General features: G+C 38.7%; 2 protein-coding genes, 1 long non-coding RNA gene and 2 other non-coding genes across 5 annotated transcripts in view; all 5 read right to left on the reverse strand.

Annotated features, from left to right (window-relative positions):
* cpne7 (copine VII) overlaps positions 1 to 2,056 on the reverse strand; it is a 37,298-nt gene extending 35,242 nt beyond the window's left edge. Inside the window, exon 1 of the mRNA XM_035396559.1 lies at positions 1,971 to 2,056. The gene's annotated coding sequence lies outside the window, so the exon portion shown is untranslated. The remainder of the gene's footprint in view (positions 1 to 1,970) is intronic.
* Positions 2,057 to 2,088: 32 nt separating this feature from the next.
* LOC118215847 lies at positions 2,089 to 5,781 on the reverse strand. Its single transcript, XR_004762902.1, has 3 exons — positions 5,496 to 5,781; positions 4,449 to 4,557; positions 2,089 to 2,148 (listed from the first exon to the last, which is right to left on the reverse strand). It is a non-coding gene; the product is annotated as an uncharacterized LOC118215847 (long non-coding RNA).
* A 4,776-nt stretch (positions 5,782 to 10,557) lies between these two features.
* rpl13 (ribosomal protein L13) lies at positions 10,558 to 13,536 on the reverse strand. The gene is made up of 6 exons (XM_035394937.1): positions 13,458 to 13,536; positions 12,630 to 12,747; positions 12,306 to 12,447; positions 11,333 to 11,506; positions 10,932 to 10,988; positions 10,558 to 10,763 (listed from the first exon to the last, which is right to left on the reverse strand). Exons 2-6 carry the CDS (start codon positions 12,731 to 12,733, stop codon positions 10,605 to 10,607), a joined length of 636 nt encoding a protein of 211 aa, XP_035250828.1. The 5' UTR covers positions 12,734 to 12,747; positions 13,458 to 13,536; the 3' UTR covers positions 10,558 to 10,604.
* On the reverse strand, positions 11,085 to 11,168 carry LOC118215885. The gene has a single exon (XR_004762930.1). It is a non-coding gene; the product is annotated as a small nucleolar RNA MBII-202 (small nucleolar RNA).
* On the reverse strand, positions 11,848 to 11,929 carry LOC118215884. The gene has a single exon (XR_004762929.1). It is a non-coding gene; the product is annotated as a small nucleolar RNA MBII-202 (small nucleolar RNA).
* Positions 13,537 to 18,660: the final 5,124 nt, after the last annotated feature.

Here is an 18,660-nt window from a genome sequence, read left to right on the forward strand (position 1 = left end):
GAACTCAAGATTCACAGACAGGGTTAATGACATGGAATGGAATACAATATAGTTACATAATTTCAAAGCATGTCAGTTGACCTTTAAAATAGATAAACATTTTACAGTATAATTTACATAGAGGAAACATTTACTACATTTTCTACTACATTAAGATATTTACTCTGATTAGACTCTGAATTGATCATGTCATTTCATAGTTTCATGAATGTGAGTACGTGTTGAATGGACTTCTAAACCAGAATCCTTAAATTATGTAACCATTAACTTGAATGCGTTCATTGGTATGAAGTCATTAATATTTACCGGGTGTGAAGGTTGAGTAAAATGGTATTTCAGCATTTTCTTTACAACGTTGATCTGTCCCGGACCAATTCTTAAATCGGACCTTAAATATACAGCTAAAGGACAGGCTAGCATTCACTCGAAGCTGTTATGCCTCGTATATTGGTGCCGATTTTAATAGGCGTCGTTCGAAGACATGGCCGTGCATATCTATGCACCTTTAAAATTACATTTTCTCATTTACTTAAAAGGGCGAAGTATGCTGCTGAATTCCCGTGCTACTTTTAGCCCTTTTATTTGTTTAGCCAGGCGCTTTGAGTAAAAATCTATGACCAATTCAGCACCACCAGGACGGACAGCATGAGGATAGCATCAAGAATTAACTTCATATTTATTAGATGTAAAATTATAGCAAGTTGTAAAAAATGTGGTTGCACGAATCGATACGGAGAAGGATTCGTGGACAGTATAAATGAAACCTGGGACGATATTACAATGACTCCTATTATAAAGGCTTATTGGTTACATACGTGAAATTAATTACTACCGGCATTGCAGAACTGTTTTTTTATGCTAAAACGAGTGCTCATGAACTATTCCTCAAAACTAAAATTTAAGACAGTTCATACATGAAGCCAAACGTTTCCATGTGAAATGCCAAACCCAAATATCCGTATTTATGAATACAATTATTTCCACTGTCCAAAGTTTATTCTCGCGACCCGCGGATATGCTACACATACAAATATTGTCTGCCAATAATTTCTGCGCGCGTGAGTAGCCTACATCCTAAAGACTGGGGGGACGGCTGTTGTACATGGGAAATGTTCCAAAAGTATCTAGAAACTGCAGGGACGCGATGCTATTCTGTTCAACGATGTTACCCGCAACAATTTAGAGAAAAAACGATGAGGGGGAAAAAGTCACAGTAGCGTAGCCTACAATGCGTACGAACCCTGGTCAGACTCGACAATTCCCTTAGAACAGAGCAAAATTGTAGATTAATGCGATGTTTGTATAGACTACTATTTCAAATAGGATTTGTAGTTCAATGATTGCAACGTAATTTAAACGCATGATTATGCAGGCGAAACTATAATTAATACGCACTGACTCGTTACGTGGTTGAGGTCTATTTTAACACGATTGCTAGCCATGCCACATACGACAAACGCGTCCAGAAGATATTACGAGAAGCTGAACTCGCCAACTGCAAGTGACAATTCAACTCAAAGTACCAAGGATAACTCCGCGTGACTTGTTTTCCCATCACTTTTGTTACATTCTCACCCAAACACATGCACGCTTAGTGCTAAGCTTTCCGTGAATGAGGCATCGGTTTAGTTTCAAATAACTTTGTAACATCTTGATACAAAATACGTAGTTAAAATAAAATACAAGGACTGCACACGTGCATTGAAATGAACGGACAATGTAACAAAACGTAAACGTATCAATGAGCTGTGAAAAAAAGGATGGTCTACATTTGGAACGTCCTCCCACTTTTATGATACTATACCACGAAAAAGCAGCCAAATTATTCTAACAACTAGTGCTGAATTATGAATAAATTTACTTGATGAATAATTAACTAAATTAATAATTCAATAATTATTTCGTCAGGTAATTAGGCTACTCTACATCTTCAAGGGCTCACAATGAAATATTTTGGGAATATTTCTTACCTGCAATATTCATCAGAACATGCACTGTTTAAACCTTTCCAACACAAACTCAGGATGCGATGGAGATAGCAAGGGAGGGATCTAAATAAAAAAGGGCGTGGGGGTTGTGGGGTGGGGGGTTGGGGGGAGCGGGAAGTGAATCACCGGTAGTTCTTTCGCACGCTGCGCCGCTATTGTCCTGTAGAGGGAGATACAGAGGTACTTCTCTTGTCGACCAAACAGGCAGAGCTGTATAACATGAAAATTGTCCAGAAACTATAGATGGGTGTACAGCCATACCTGAAACTTTGTACATTCGGTGGCATATTCATTGTAGATTAAAGTCAAAGGAAACAGTCCCTGTGTTATTAAACTGATTGAGTAGTCGCTTGCAGCCAAACTCAAAGACAAATTGATACTGTTCCTGCCATACATCATTGCTCCAACAATGAATAATGGTTGTCCAATGCAAGCTGATGTTTTAGTTCTTGAACCAGATTACACAGAGGACTATGTCTGAAAACCCTGCTCTATTAGCAGTTTGTAAATCCAGCCAGGGGACATTAAAACCTAGCCCACCCATCTTTTCAGTAACCACCTGTAAGCCAAGATACCTAGCTATAGTTTATCTTACACTTATACATCATATAACTAATTGCAGTTAGCTATATAACAAGGAAGCATCCATTCAAAAGCCTCTACAAAGCTTATAATATAAATGCTTGGTATGGCCAAACAGATTTCAAAAGTGTTCTCGTCTGGGTGCCAAAACTGTTGTACTTATTTTATAGCCTCTTTCAACATAGCTAATTTTTCCCCTTTAAATATAATCCTAATTGCCTCTGCATCTGTTGAAAAATCCAAATGGGGTCTTGCTAGAGGAAAGGGACCAAATAGTTTTTCCCCATTCAAATAAGCTATAGCAATTGTGTTTGTCATTATATATTACCCAAGGGCTTTCATTATACTTGTGTCATTGGAAATTATATTATTTTGGTTTTAATGATTTTAACAATATCACACTGTAATGCTACGAGAATACATCTTTTCCAGAGCTAGTGCTAAATCTCACATTGCATAATGAATGCACATCATGCATATTACTATAGTTTATTGAACACTGAAACCATTTACAGTGAGGTAGCACATCTATTTGTTATGATAGGAGTCTGGATTTGAACATTTCTTTATAATTAATGATGATCTGACCTCCACAGAAAAAATGAAATGAAGTTAAATGAAAGAGCATAAAAGAAGAGGTAAAGAAATAGGGTAAAACACCCGTGGTAACATAGGAGTTATGTGCACAGTGGAGCAGAAGAATTATAGCTTGTTGCTGGTGTTTGTAACTTATTCCCTTGAATGTGTTTCACTTGAAAGTCAAAATCACAGCTCTCAAGAAAGTTCATTACCCCTATCCTATCAAACTCACCATCAACTGGGACTGTACAGAGCTCACTCTCTTGCTCTCGCTTTCTCTCTAGCATGTTCACTTCACCAGCTAGTTTGCTCACCATATGCATCATCAGATGCAGCACTGGATTTCAGAATCAGCTACATCAAATCACTCTGAATGGTGACACTACAATTAGAATTATTTTAGCATTGCATTGATTCAAAATCCCAGTTTTCCTCCCTTCCCCTCACGTCTAATGGTCTGAATCCACTTTTTTCCTTATCATTGGCTCATTCTTTTTCTCATCTCAATCTTGTAAATCCACCGACTGCTCATAACTTTATGGAGTGCAACAGATTGTTTTTCCCCATCGTGGGTGTGGCCTTCACCGTGTGACGCATTATGCACTGTCTCCTTATGGACAGTCCGTTACAATGGAGGCAGTATTTGGTTGTGGTTCTTATTCCACAGGCAACAATGTTTATTTCTGCATCAAGGACATGGTTTCAAGGACAAGCTGTGCTAATTTAAGGGACTGACAGTTTTTGGGGTTGCTAGACACTCCAGAGGAATGACAGGATCAATGATTATTGGCTCTAATGAAAACAAGTGGTGTTGCGGAGCATGGACCACAGGTGAGCCGAGGGTCACAGACCCTTGATATCGTTTTAATGTGCGGCATTAGTCACTCCATCTCACCAGGAGGAAATTAACTCTCCTAATTTTCTACTAAACAGTAAACATAATTTTAATAGTAACAAATATTCCTTTATATAATAAAATGAACTAGTGTAAGTAACAGAGTGTCACCCAGTTTAATTTACATTAGTTAGATGGGCAGTTAAGTGTTTAAGGGCCACGCATAATTCAAAATATTTGCAAAATTTAAAAAAATCTATAAATAATCACTTGCTTAAGGGAGACAAATATCCAACTGACATATCACGATCACAGTGTGACACACAATCAAAACAGAAAATATAGCTCACTATTTACTTAGCAGCTCTTCACAACTAATCGGTTAAGAAACAGTTGAAATGCATTCAAAAACATTGGCATCAAAAGAATAACAAACAAGGAAATGGTAAATTTGGCACATTTACCTCTTCTTTCCATCCATTCAATCACCCATTTTCACCCAGTATTCATAGAATTTCACAGGAAAAGTCTCCTGAGACAGAGTGATGATGTCATGCCCCCACCTGTCTTGTCCTGCAGTAAAGTAAAAATAATATTCTGAAATAGGACGACATAAACAAGGCACACTTCAGTAGAAACAAAACCCTTTGACCTGAATTCCCCAGCGATTCGGTTGTCTTGTTATCAGACATCTCTGGGAACCACCACCTGCCAACATTGAGCATCGATCAAAAAGCCTTCCTGTCACTGCTCACCATCCTGCCACAATGCTAAGCAGAAATGTCTTTGCCCTCCTCTTGGAAAAAAAAAGTTTTTTCTTGTGCAGTATTTACATTTGCCAACACATAAACAAATACACCAGTGAAGGCAACAGTATGAAATCGTTGCCAATACACTAGCATTCTGGTTTGTTTATTGTGTCCCTTTGTCTCCAAATAAAATGTAGAATAAAGAATGTAACACAGGGAGTTAGTGCAGCATAGGGATTCAGACCCACAAAAATGATCTGGAATTGATGTGTAAGTAAAGTACACTCCAGAAATGTAGCCATTATGAAATCATTTTTATTCTTAAAAAGATGTGTAACAATTATTCACACCACAACATGTTGTTTGGCCATTGCAAAAGCTTGATCCTGCCTTAAGTAAACATTTTTTTGTGGATTTGGAGGAATGCTGTGGATCATTGTCCTCCATGCAGGAAGGTCCAACCATGACCCAGATTTAACATCCTGGCAGAGGCAGACAGATTTTGGCCTAGTCGATGGTGCCATATATTCCAATAAGGTTCCCAGGGCCTTTGGAAACAAAACAGCCCCACACCATAAGATAGATGTACTGTATCAACCACCATCCTTCACAGAAGGAATTACATTCTGTTCTGCATGACCATCCTTATTTTTGCACTAAACCCACCCACACTGGTGTTTGTGGCCAAAATGCCCAATTTCTGTTTCATTGGACCACAGAACCCAATTCCAGTGACATTTCACAAGCACTCCATGCACTTACGTTTGTAGTTTGATGACAGTAGAGGGTTTCATCTGGCAAGCCTTCCAAACACATTGTTGGAAGGAGGTGGAATCTAATTATAGTTTTGGTGATTTGTGATCCTTGGAGCCAAAACACACTTGCACCCGCTTCCAAGTAGTTTCATTACAGTTGCAGGGGTTTTAAAATTCTTAGGTAATGCTATAATTGTAGAGATGGGTATTTTCTGGTGTGTAGCTTTTTACAACCAATGCACAACTTATGAATTAAACAAATGTTTGTCTTATTTCAATAGTGTGTTCACTAACCTTCCTTATGTTGATGACTAAGGGAGTTGGGTATGTGCCACGTTATATTTATACCCCAGTGAAACAGAAAGTCATAGATGACCACTTAAGAGTTCCTGAACTTTAAAAAGTAAAATATAAATGGCAAAATACAGCTATTAGCTATTTTGTTCAAAATAATTTCTAGGGGTGCAAATAATTGTGATTTCTTTTTTCTTTTCTTTGGAGAAAAATATTTATATTGTTGATAAATAAATATTTTTATTTGAACAATTGTACCTCAATTAAGGGTAAGATTTATATCACATTTGAGTCCAAAATCAAGCTGATAAGCAACAGTGATATTTTTTCTTTGTCTTTTTTGCTCATCTTTACCAAGGATGGCAACAATTCAGTTGTATGAAAACAATGTCTGTCTAGACAGAAGTTATTTCACAGCAATACAGATAAGTAAAAAGTATGATTTTTGGAAACTGGGGGTGTTTATCACCAGTTAAATCATTATACCTTTGCTATGCATTTCATTTTTATCATTAAAATTTATGTTTTATAGATAATAAAGACTGGCTTATGCCCAGTTTCAAAGCTAGACAACAGGCTTCAGCCAATGAGCCTCATTCACAAAACCTTTCTTAAATTATTGCTACTTTCGTCCTTAAAAATGTTCCTATGAAAAACCAATATGGGATTCATGACACATGTTCAGACCTTTGTTTTTGTGCATATCACAGGTTTATGAGATGACGAATGTTGACTGTTCATAATTGTTATGCACAATCCTTTTCATGTGATCGGCACAAGGAAACAGATAAACCGGTAAAAAAAATGACGAATGCCAAAATGCTTGTGGAAATGTTCTTACACATAGTTTACGATCAAAAATGATCATACGCATGTTTTGTGAATGAGACTGAATGTGTTTACTACGCCACTACTTGTCCACACGTGGTAAAAAAATTAGACGCCAGTCCATATTGCTAGAGGAATGATTTCTGCTCTAATCCTAATATAAAGACATTTGTAAGATTGAGATTAACATTGTTTCACATCAATGGCAGGCTGGTGAGTAGGTATAACTTCCTCAAATGGTATGGCGTACATCATAAAATGATACACTATTGACAGGAGACCAGCACAATAAAAAAATTGCCTGAAATGCTATATATAGTAAAAGGTAGCATACACAGAGTGGGTTGCGTAGCATGTTGCAAAATTCACCAGCTCTAATAAATACTGACAATTAAAGAATTCCTGTGAGGCGTTTCACTTTCACCCAGAATACATTTATGGATTCAGTGCATCTGCAGCTGCTCGGAAGCATGTAGAAACACTTCGCTTATAGTGAGGTCCACAGGGAGCTCCATCCAGTTCTTCGTAGTGGTGCAGTTCACATTATTGCAACCTCCTCCAATTCTAACCCTTATACCCACAGTGAAAATATGAAACAAACTAGAATCTGGTCCACAGCAATACAGTGGGATTTTCGTCTTTTATCTCAACTTCCCCACGCAGTACTTTAGCAAGTGCGGCTAGGTTAAAACATTTACAGACTGTTTTTCATTTTGCAGTTCTGCACAATCAGAACTGTAATTCTGATATATAGATTTATTTATGTCAATGCATCCCCAGAACAAGGCCAATGTGGCAATATTCAATTCACTTCAAATTATGTATGAATTCAACACATTTAATGACATACAACTGTTTACGTCTGAGAATTACAAAGAGCAGAAAACATGTGCCTGGATAAGATCTGGACCTGTATTTGTACACAAGTTTAAGCCATAATGGCAAATTATTTAATTCAATAAATAAATCGTTTTCATAACCAAACTCAAACCCTTGGTCTTACAGCAGCAAAAGTCATTAAATTTCTGGTACATCCACAGCTATAGTGTTGGTGCTTGGTTCCCTAATTACCAATATATATTTAAGATATAAATTTAAATATATGTTTTGCACATATGAAAGTGCTATTCATTTTGTTTCCTGAAAGGTATCAGAACACTTGTCAAATGCTAATGAAATTAAAAAGGGAGAATTCTTACTACCACTGAAATGCACTGAGATTCACAACTAAGTTTATGAATGAGTAGCTCATAGGGTTTTATGTTCCACTTCCCATGAAACTCAACTATGTTCTCTTATTCGTTTACACCACCTGTGTCCTGCCTTGCATGGCCATTTGGAATGAACGGGAAAGACTGCTCGGGGATTTCCACTCGAGATCCGTCCTGCTGTATCTCACAACCACAGCCATCTGCCATCTGTTGTCAGGAGCCGGAGATTTACAAGAAAGCCTCTTTGTAATTTTATTCATGTATTCATGCACATGCTAGTTGACAAAACTTCAAATATAGAATGTGGAGAGAATACATAGTACACCAATTAATGGAGTGCCATAATGCAAACAAGAAGTGCAGTTCGTAGACGTATGGAAAGCTGACATAGATTATAAATAGGCACTTCTAAGCCAATTCACATTTTTTTGATATTCTGCAGTATCACTTTTAATGGGATATTGAGTGGCAAACCTGCTATTTGATTGATTATGGACCCAATTGGCTATAATTTCTTGGTTCCTCAGACTTGCTAATAATCTATCAGGAAAACCTTTTGAGTCCTTCTCGAATCAATCTCCAGATCTGATTACTCTACTGCTCATTAAATCAGCAACGGAGCCAGCACTGTCCCAATGTCCTGTGCTGCGCACCCCAGAGGCCTTTCAGCTTCCATACAGCAGTCAGGAATCAATCCATTCCCAACTGACGTCAGTTGGCTTGCGTGAGTCAACCCATACATCCAGCGCTGCCTGTGAGAGATGAGGCATTCTGCATACATAACACATGGACCCGAGCCGGCAAAAATTCCTCCATCGCGTATTTTTACGAGCCAATTAATATGCGAGTACAGTGAGCGAACTCTGACCCACAGAGATGCACCACAAATAGAAAACAGAGAGGAGTGTGGAGAAATTTGTGTAACACTCCCACTACCCTCTCAGCAGACGTGCACCACAACTGTATACTTCTGAATGGAAAGGCGTTACAGAGAACAATGTTGCCGTCATGACGTGATGTTAAAGAGGGAATTCTGAACAACCCAGCTAACACAAAATGTTCTCACAATGTTACTGGAATGTTTTGTCAATGTTATTACATTGGCACTACAATGCAGCAACGTTGAGAACATTTGATGGCTCTTCAGCATTCATGTGATTTCAAGGAGCATATGAGCTCTCTGAAATCACATGAATGAGATGAGTAGCTGTGTAAGCTATGCATCACCCCGAGGCAATGCAATACAGTGTGTGTTCAGAAGTGCACATACTAAACACAATGATAAATGTGACCTGTTTTCCATGATTTTCTACCTCTATTTGCAAGGCTTCAGTTTCTTTAGGCTCCTCCATAAAATCTCACATTTTGTCAATGATCCCTCTTTATGTGCAGCTTGCTGTCCTGACAAGTACCTGGAAACCTAGTTACCATGGTGATAAGGAAACCAGAACTGTATTTTGTTTCTAAATGCACCTCCATTGAAAATTGTTTTTCCACAATATAAAATTATGTAACTGTTAGAAGTGTAGGCCAGGGGTCTGAGGGGCTCCAAAATGTCAAACCACCTCTCTCAATCAGATTTCCTTTGATACCGATTCAATGTCTGTGTTCATAGGATTCACCTACTTGACTATTCAAGCACATTTGCCGTTTCTGGTGTCTCCAGGCAAGTATAAACATATTTATTTGTAATTCATTGAAGAATTCAATTTAATGAATCCTCTCAGGAGGCAATTTTTTTTTTCCAACTGGAAAAAAAGCTTTATCAATTAATTTGAATGCCTCACTTACAGGTACTCTAGCTAAGATTTGTATTTCCAGGACACAACATTACATGAAACTAACGATTACAAGACGCTGTATTTAGTTTTAATTAATGGTACCAAAATGCATGGGTTAGCAAACCATAGTGAGCACAAAAACTTATCATGCTCATACAGGTATTTACTGCCACCACCTGGTCAGAAGTGAATATTTGTTTTGTGAAGCCAATTCACAGCCTTTTAGAATTTAGCCCATTCACTCATTTCTTCAATGGAAAGCTCATTCACTTCCCACACTGAATGCACAGCAGGCTCTTCCAAGAACAGAGCATAAAAATAAGCAGACAAGCAACCAATTTAGACTACAGCAACTGAGACACTGTCCCTGGCTGCACACAGCAAAGTGGGCGCCGCTACGGGATGCAGTGATCACCGGAGCTAAAAACCTGAAGCAGCCCACAAAGCTGTGTGCTTACCAACACACGACCGCCCGCCCACATGCAGGTACTGACAGAATGCAGTTCACGCACATAGTTGTTGCTAATATCAGCCTCAATTGTGGTACCAAGGTTTGGTGGGAGTGTGGCACATATTTTCAGAAAATAGCACCCACAATACTGGTCCAGAATCAGATCTATGCATTACCCATAACCCCAAAACATTCCGCTAACAAATTAAAAAAATTTATCAGAATGAGCAACTTTCAAAAAAAAAAATTTTTTTTTAAACATTACCCGTTTCTGGGGGTTAGCCTATCCAAAAACAGCGTGCAGGTTGCATTTCCAACCTAATCAAAAATATATTGAAACCATCACAGCAGACAAGTATTGTTTACTTATCTGTCCTAGAATCAAGGACAGGAATTAAGTAGAATTTTTCACCAGCACTTTCCCAAACTGCTTGACAAGCACTTCCCTTCCCACTAAGGCTACATCCCCAGATCTTAACAGAAATAAGGGATGTCGCACACCAGTTGTTTTTCGTGGTTTGTTTTTATTTTGCAAAGTTCCATAGAAAGGTTTATTTCTTCTTCTCCACATCCTGTTCTGCGGCCTCCTTGGCTCTCTTGGCGCGGATGCCGAAGAGGCGGGCGTTGGCGCGGGCCATGCGCAGGCTGGCAAATGCTTTGAAGTTCTTCTCGTCCTCAGAGATCACGCGGGCCTTCTCCTTCTTATGGACCTGCAGAGCGGAGGAGCCAAAGGGGTCAAGGATGGGCTGACAGGTACATGCCACTGCACACCAGACTATAGAAAAGAAACTGAGAAGCACCGACTCGCACAGACTTTCCTAAGAATAAACAAAAGTAAGACAGAATTCAAGTGAATTTGGTCTGGAGAGAGGGCTTACATTTCTGATGGGCATGATAGGGCCTGGCAACTGTGTGGCCATCTTGAGTTCCTCAGCCTGGAGAAAGCACAGCAAAGTAAAGCAGAGGAGATGCAGTGAGTGTCAGGGACATCTTGCCATCTTGACCATTCATTCATACATCTTTAAGACTGATCACAGATTATGCAGTCGTCAGCTGGAAAAGGGTTCAACGGAAATCATCAAAGTAAGTGGCAGAGATTCCGGAGAAATTGTCATCACACAACTGCAAATCCAAGGTTCCCTCCCTATCAATGACTATAAAACAGACCATGAAATACCACCTGCAACATTTTGTGCTAACACCTGCTGAAAGTCCCCCAGTGCTGGATAATACAGAGGGGGTTTAGTTTCCCGCGAGTGGAGTGAAATGAGTGACTCACAGAGCTGTCTCCCTTCCTGGGGGCGGTGGCCTTCCGGGGGAAGAGGATGAGCTTGGAGCGGTACTCCTTCAGCCGCTGCACGTTGGCCTGCAGGGACTCTGTGGATCTGTTGCGCCGACGGGGGTCCACAGAGATGCCAATGGTGCGAGCCACTTTCTTATGGATGCCAGCAGCCTTGAACACATCAATCAAAACCAACCACTGAGCAACCAGCATGCAGAAATAGCCCTAACGGTACACACAATTCACCCTCACGAGCAATGACACTTCAAATCAAACTTCCTTGCCTGGTAGACCTTACGGCTTTGCATAGAGGTAAACAGAGTGGAAATGTGGTAAAATTTCAACTTTCATCTGCAACGGCCTGGACTTCTAGGGTGAATGGGTCATTCAAAAGTAAAAATTACTAATTAATTAAATAATTAATTGAGTTACATTATGTTCAGCTTTTCTTTTGGCATTAGCATTTCCAGTTGCACAGGAGGAAGAAGGCTTCAAGCTACAAGCTAGGTAAAGGTTATACCAGGCAGTCATCAGCTAAAGGGGTTCAAGGAAAATCATCAAAGTAGTACAGAGATTCCGGAGAATGTGTCATCATTTGACTGCTGGTAGACCCTTTGGATCCTCCTATACACACACCTGCTTACTGAAGGCAATACCAACACAGGTATGGCTGGATTTAATGAGACTAGTTTTTAATAAGTACAGATGATCTACTTCAGTGTTGCAGACACTGACATTTCCACAGCAAGTAAAAAAAAAAAAATCAAACTCAAACATTGTTTGGAAATTATTGCAGTAGGGATGTGCCTAAACTTGGATATTGCCAGCTTTTATTGCTATGGCAGGACCATCTGTGCACATGCAACATCCCAAAAGTGTAATGACAAAAAACATAAACTGCACACTGAACACAACCTAAGGAAAAATGGCACTGAAGACAGTACTGAAATCTTATCGTGACGGTCAATACCTTCAGCTCCTCCAGGGTGAATCCCCGTCCAGCGCGGACCTTGGTGTGGTACCTGATGGTGGGACACCTGACTGCGGGCCGCAGGGGACCAGCTACCGGACGTGGTGCAATGCGGCGTGCTTTGGCTTGGCGGGCCTTTCGTCTGCAAGGAGAGGCGAAGACCAGTCAGCAAGACATCATCTTTTTATCAGTTTAAAGTTTTCATAGCCTTCACCAGGTTGGCAGTTACCAATACACACGACCATTCAGGATAAACATAATGCCATTTGTGTACTGCTGATCAAAGCTTTAAGTCTAATGACTACATGGCCAGTGTGGTAATACCTGCGGAGCTTCCTGGCAGGCTGGTTGAACCAGGTGCGTACCCTCTTCTGCCAATCTTTATGGAAGTGAGGGTTCAAGAGCATTCCATTCCTACTAGGGGCCATGATTAGCTACTTCCCTGTTAACACGAAAATAAAAGGAATATTCAGATTATGCAAGGTTCCAACACACAGAAACATCAATCACATTTGGTCTCAGAGTTCATTAGCTAGCAAGCAAAATATAAATCTGTCCATTTATATTTAAAATCTGAATGTGCAACTCTTGTTCAACGAAATTTCAACGAAGTTCAACGATTTTTCCTCCGTCTGCAATCCCGCGCACTTTGTTCAATCGCACCACACAAGTAATCACGCTCTTCAGTGCTTTAATTGATGCAGTTGGATATTTATATACAAGTATTCGAAAAGCCTTTAACCGACTATTAGCACATTAGCTGAACAAGACCGTTACTAGCCAAGTTAGCTAGCTTACCAACACTTGGCAAAAAGGATAACATAAAACCAAAATGTTCGCCTACTTTTATTAATGCTTGACAACGAGAATCAGGGTACAAATCAGCGGAAAGACCAGCCGTCGAACCAGTAAAATTTAGTACTACGAAGAAACTGCATAACACACAAGCGGGCACGGGATGCCAGACACAACCACGGGTCAATGAAACCAACATAACACAGTCATCCATTCAGTGATAACTTCAATAATGAGTTTTTACTAACGGAAAGACAGCATGTGTTATAAATATGGGTTATACAAATCCAACTATGCTTCAAAATAAAGGATTAACATGGATTTTATCAAAAATGAATCACCACAAAATCCACATACCGTCCAGTGAGAAAATGGACGAAAGGGAAAAGGAAGTACACGCTAAAAGAATTGTGGGATATTACAACGAACGGCCAATAGCAATCGGTATTCTATTCTTCTTTTTCTCCTCATATGTCTGACAAATACAACCCGTTACTGCCATCTACTGCGTTGGAAGTCTAACAGTCACATTTCAGTAATATTCTGAAGTTGGAGTAAGAAAAAAAATATATACGTATTATTTATAATATTTTACTTGAATAGATAAATAAATAAAGCACAGATAGAGTAAGATTTCGGTAATCTTATATCTGATACAATAACGGAATTATTGCATTTATTACTGTTATTGTTTTGTAATATATAATACTGCATTTGAATATTACATATTCATTTAAGATATGTATTCCTTAATTGGTGCCAACAGATGATAGCACATGAGCGGAAAAAGTCGGACTTATCTCACACCCAGATGAGAGAAATCTAACATTTCACTGCGCTAAAATTCCTCAGAAAATGTTGTTTTCCTCAACAACATTTGTGTCACAATTATTATCTTTCTAACAAAATCTAAAATATGTATATTGCAATATATATATATATATATATATATATATATTTAAGATTACTTTTTCAGTAAAGTCCATTTATACAGTCTTTACAATAGTCTTTACAAACTCTTAAGTGGTCAACATTGACTTCCTGTTTCACTGGGGTATATATGAAGTCACATATATGCTAAACGCCCTTCAATATCCATTAACATGAGGAAGGTCAGAAAGCACAAAAATGAAATATTAGACATATTAACTTTCTGGAAATCTGGAAATGCCTATAAAATAGCTCAATTCATGAAAATACCCATATCTACTATTTGGGCAATAACAAAGATGCTTAAAAGAAAAGGAGCTGTGATGGATTTGCCTGAAAGAGGACATAAATGTATTTTGCCCTCGTGCACAGTGAGGAAAATGGTTGGATAGCAAAAATTTTAAAAATTTAAAATTCTCTAAGAATCCCAGTTGTAACAAGTTGAATTATTGGACTTGGGTTATATGATCAGATGAGACCAAAACAGAGCTTTTTGGGTGGAGTTAGCCTAAAAAGAGGTCAAACAGAGAAGAACCTAATCCCTGCTGTGAAGTATGGTGGCGGATCTGTGATGTTGTGAGGCCGCTTTGCTTCCAAAGGCTCTGGGAAACTTGTTAGGATACATGGCATGGTGGACGTCAAGAACCAAAGTCTTTGACCAGGAGGCTAAAACTGGGTCATGATTGGATCTTCCAGTATAAGAATGATTCCTCCTCCAAATTCACAATAAATGCATAACTGACCACAGAATTAAGCTTTTACAATGGCCATCTCAGTCCTGACTTAAACAAGCTGTGGAGAAGCTGAAGAGGAAAGTCCACGATTGAAGACCAACTACACTGACGGATCTAGAGGGATTCTCCATGGAGGAAAGGTCTCAAATCCCTTGCTATAGTTTTTCCACCTTATCATTATAGGGGAATATCCAGTCTTTACAAAGTAAAAGTGCACAAAGTACTAAATGCTGGGGTGTTAAAAATTATGATTGACTTCAGAGCAATGTTGTACCTATAAGACAATATAACTTTCTCATATTTCTGAGCAAAACAAGCATTACATAAAAAATAAAGTGAATCTCTATGCAGTCTGAGGATCTATCTCCATTTTCAGCTTTCGGCATTAGTAGCACCATCTCTCTTTGAATTATGATTTGTTTTTAGCTGATGACTATGTTAGATTGCATCTAGTGTATTGTCAACAAGCCAGTTGTTTATTGCAAAAAAGGCAATGACAAAAATCTAAAACTGTCATAAAACAAAATTCCTTTTCAGCACATGCTTATGGAACAACATATTCTCAGTAATTGTATTTGACGATGAGACACATACAGGAATACCCAGTTGAGCAAACCCTGAAATAAATATATAAATAAAGTATTTTTCACAAAATAACCACTAGATGTCTGTCTAACAGAAGCTAATATGGTCAAAGCAAGACCTCTGCAAATGCATGCTACTCAAAACAAGATCTTTAACATGGGTGATTCAGGTGCCTCTTGAAAAGCAAACTGGTTCAGATATAAGAGCAATAGGCCATGTAATCTTGTAAAATTATCTAGGATTTTGCATTTACATTTTTAACAACATTATTGCTGTACTTAAAAAAAACATTATAACACTATTTACAGGCTTTCGTTCAGAAGAAGAAGCAATTATTTTATGTTTTTCTGATTTAGCAGATGCTCTTGTCCAGAGACTGGCAAATATTACTTTTAAAATACAGTCCATTTACACAGCTGAATAATTTTCCCTGATTTAAGTACCTTCCTTAAGGGTACAACAGCAATGTCTACAGGGGAATCCAACCTGCAGCCTTAGAGTTGCAATCATGATGGAATAACTGGAACAATGTTTTCAATAACCTTAACTGATAGAACAAAGGATGCAGGTATCTGCTGTAGATTTGAAAAAAGGGAAAACTATGGGTTAGTAAGGGTTAAAAACATGATTTTATATGTATGTAAGCTGGTAAGGGCTTTGCAGATTAATGTTTTTTTAAGTGTAAACTGACTGCTCGTTACTTCTCTTGGCCAGGGCTCCCTCGATAATGAGATGGAAACTGCAATGCGACTCACCTGGTAAAATAAAGGAGAAATACACTATATGACCAAAAGTATCTGGACACCCCAGTGTATTAGCAGTTGTATATTAACAATGTGAAACCCTGGCTAATGAACAGTCACATAGCCTGTTACTAATTTATGTGGATTTTCTGCAATGGGCATGCTTATTACCACCAATTCTTACCAAACGCTGAAAATAAATGTGTCATACAATGTTGGGCAATTGCCAATTTTATACTGTTAATTAATTTTTGAAAACTAAGTCAAAATAATCTTCTAATATATTTATTGCTCCTAAATGCACATGTAAATGAGGTGATTGTCATTCAGCCACGGAAAAGCACCATGATTTGTGTGTGTAATATTTTCTGAATGTAAATTTTTGGCAATAAAATGAACATGAATGACAATGCAATTCCACAATTAGAATTTTTAAATGAATGAACAATAATTATATATATATATAAGTATCTGGACACCCCTTAGTCTGGGGCTGTTTTTCATGGTTTTGACTAGGCCCCTTAGTTCCAGTGAAAGCAAATCTTAATGCTATGGCATACAATCACATTCTGGGCAATTCCATGCTTCCCCAACAGTTTGGGGAAGGCCTGTTCCTCTTTCAGCATGACAATGCCCCCGAGCACACAACAAGGTCGATACAGAAAGGGTTTTGTCAAGAACAGTGTGGAAGAACTTGCCTGGCCTGCATTGAACCCTGACCTTAACTCCATCCAAAACCATTGGGAACAATTGGAAAGCCACCTGCAAACCAGGCCTAATCGCCCAATCAGTGCTTGACCTCACTAATGCTCTTCTGGCTGAATGGAAGCAAATCCCTGCAGCAATGCTCCAACATCGAGTATAAAGCATTCCAAGAAGACTAGATGTTGTTATAGTAGCAAAGGGTGGACCAACTCTATATTAATGCCCTTAATTTTGGATGAGATGTTGGATGCCAGGTCCCACATTGGCCTTGTAGTGTACATTTTTGAATCTTTGTGAAGCTCTAAAGTGAGATACTCAGTGTGGAATTGCAGGAGTTAATGATACCCTGGCCTTGTCTGCTGCTTTAACTCCCCTTCAGCTCTGGTCCCGTGTTCATATTGCCAAACACAGGCCTGACCTGCTTTTCACTTTATCTTTTTAGATCCTTAATATCTAATGAAAGAATGTCATTACCAAATGTTTTTGTTAAAAGATATTAGCCCAGGCCTTATTGTCAGACTTTGTTGGCAGAGACATGGTGGAGGGTGTCTTTGATAAGATTTGTTTTTATCCAGTGGACCATACTTAAATTAAACATTGGATTGCCAGCTTTATACTGTATATTACTGAATTTTGGCTTGAAAAAACTTTATAAATTTAACAAAACGCTGGTTAATTCCCAGGTGAAGCCTATTACCATACAAGCTGAGAAATAAAGGTACAGTGGAGGTATATTTATGTTCCTAAGGGAACAAATTTCCCAAATGTTCCCTGAAAGTACAGTAATGTAATTTGAGTACTAATACAGTAAGTACCTTTTACAAGAAAGGTACAAATTAATCATGTATTTCTCGCTAGCGGCACAGGTTTATATTACCATAAGGCACCACCCCAGCGACAAGCATTTGTATCTTTATAGGCACTTTTTCATACTTTTGTTCAGAGTGTAGTTCAGAGTCATGTGGTCCTTGTAGATCTTCTCATACTGTTCTGCTCTGAAAATGGACTACTCAAATACTTGTCTATGTTGTCTTATCTCATGGTTGCCTGGCCAATCACAGGTCAGAACCAGAAGTTTATACAGGAGTGTCCAAAACAAGAATGGTTTTTTTTAACTCAACTCTTAGACCTGCTTCTCAGCCCTTGATATTTTCAACATCTCATATGACAGGCCACTCCCAGCAAGGGGCAAGAGAGTCATTGGGGTTTCGGCCTGTGAGTTCTTGGACAGTGGTCATTTCCCAATAGCCCTGCCCTGACAGTTTGCATTTTACCAATGATATCAAAGGAAAGATCTATGCCCTTTTATGGGACATAGCGAAGGAGTTAACCATGGTTTTTCAGCCATGTATCTTGGCCACTAACCATGAGCACTTTCTCCCAGCAAACCAATGAAGATGAAATAAATGTAATTAGCTTCCATTGGCAATCCTTTTGCTGGAAGAGACAGTTATACATCTAATGGATTCTCGCTGAAAAGATCAGCAGATTGCTGGGGTCGGGGACATTGTGTTTCTCGCTGTTCCTCATGGAAGACTGGCCTGTGACTTTATTTCCATGTATGAAATTATTAAAGTTGGAAGGAAGAAAATGTCAGGAGAAAAGAGGCTCAAATAAAATAAAAAACATTAAACATCAAGGGGAGCACCCTGAAATCTGGCCTTCTCCTCCTTCAATAGACAGGGAACATGTAAACTTTAAAGGGCTCGGGATACAACTGGAGCTTAACTGTAGTTAATATCCAGTGCCTAATGAATTTTGACAATTTTTTGATATAATTGTCTTAATAATGATTGGACATCCCCCACAACCTTGTATTTTAAGACAATAAAGTTATAAAAACAGAGTACAACATGCAACATC

Source organism: Anguilla anguilla, chromosome 16, assembly GCF_013347855.1.
Source record: "Anguilla anguilla isolate fAngAng1 chromosome 16, fAngAng1.pri, whole genome shotgun sequence".
In the NCBI taxonomy this organism is placed as follows: domain Eukaryota; kingdom Metazoa; phylum Chordata; class Actinopteri; order Anguilliformes; family Anguillidae; genus Anguilla; species Anguilla anguilla.

What these genes read in the sequence shown, in the direction of transcription:
- rpl13 (XM_035394937.1), bottom strand. Translation starts at nt 12,733, where the DNA reads ATGGCCCCTAGTAGGAATGGAATGCTCTTGAACCCTCACTTCCATAAA. An exon ending in CCTGCCAGGAAGCTCCGCAG is followed by an intron (nt 12,448 to 12,629) that starts GTATTACCACAC and finishes CTCTCCTTGCAG; the next exon opens with ACGAAAGGCCCGCCAAGCCA. An exon ending in TCACCCTGGAGGAGCTGAAG is followed by an intron (nt 11,507 to 12,305) that starts GTATTGACCGTC and finishes GATGTGTTCAAG; the next exon opens with GCTGCTGGCATCCATAAGAA.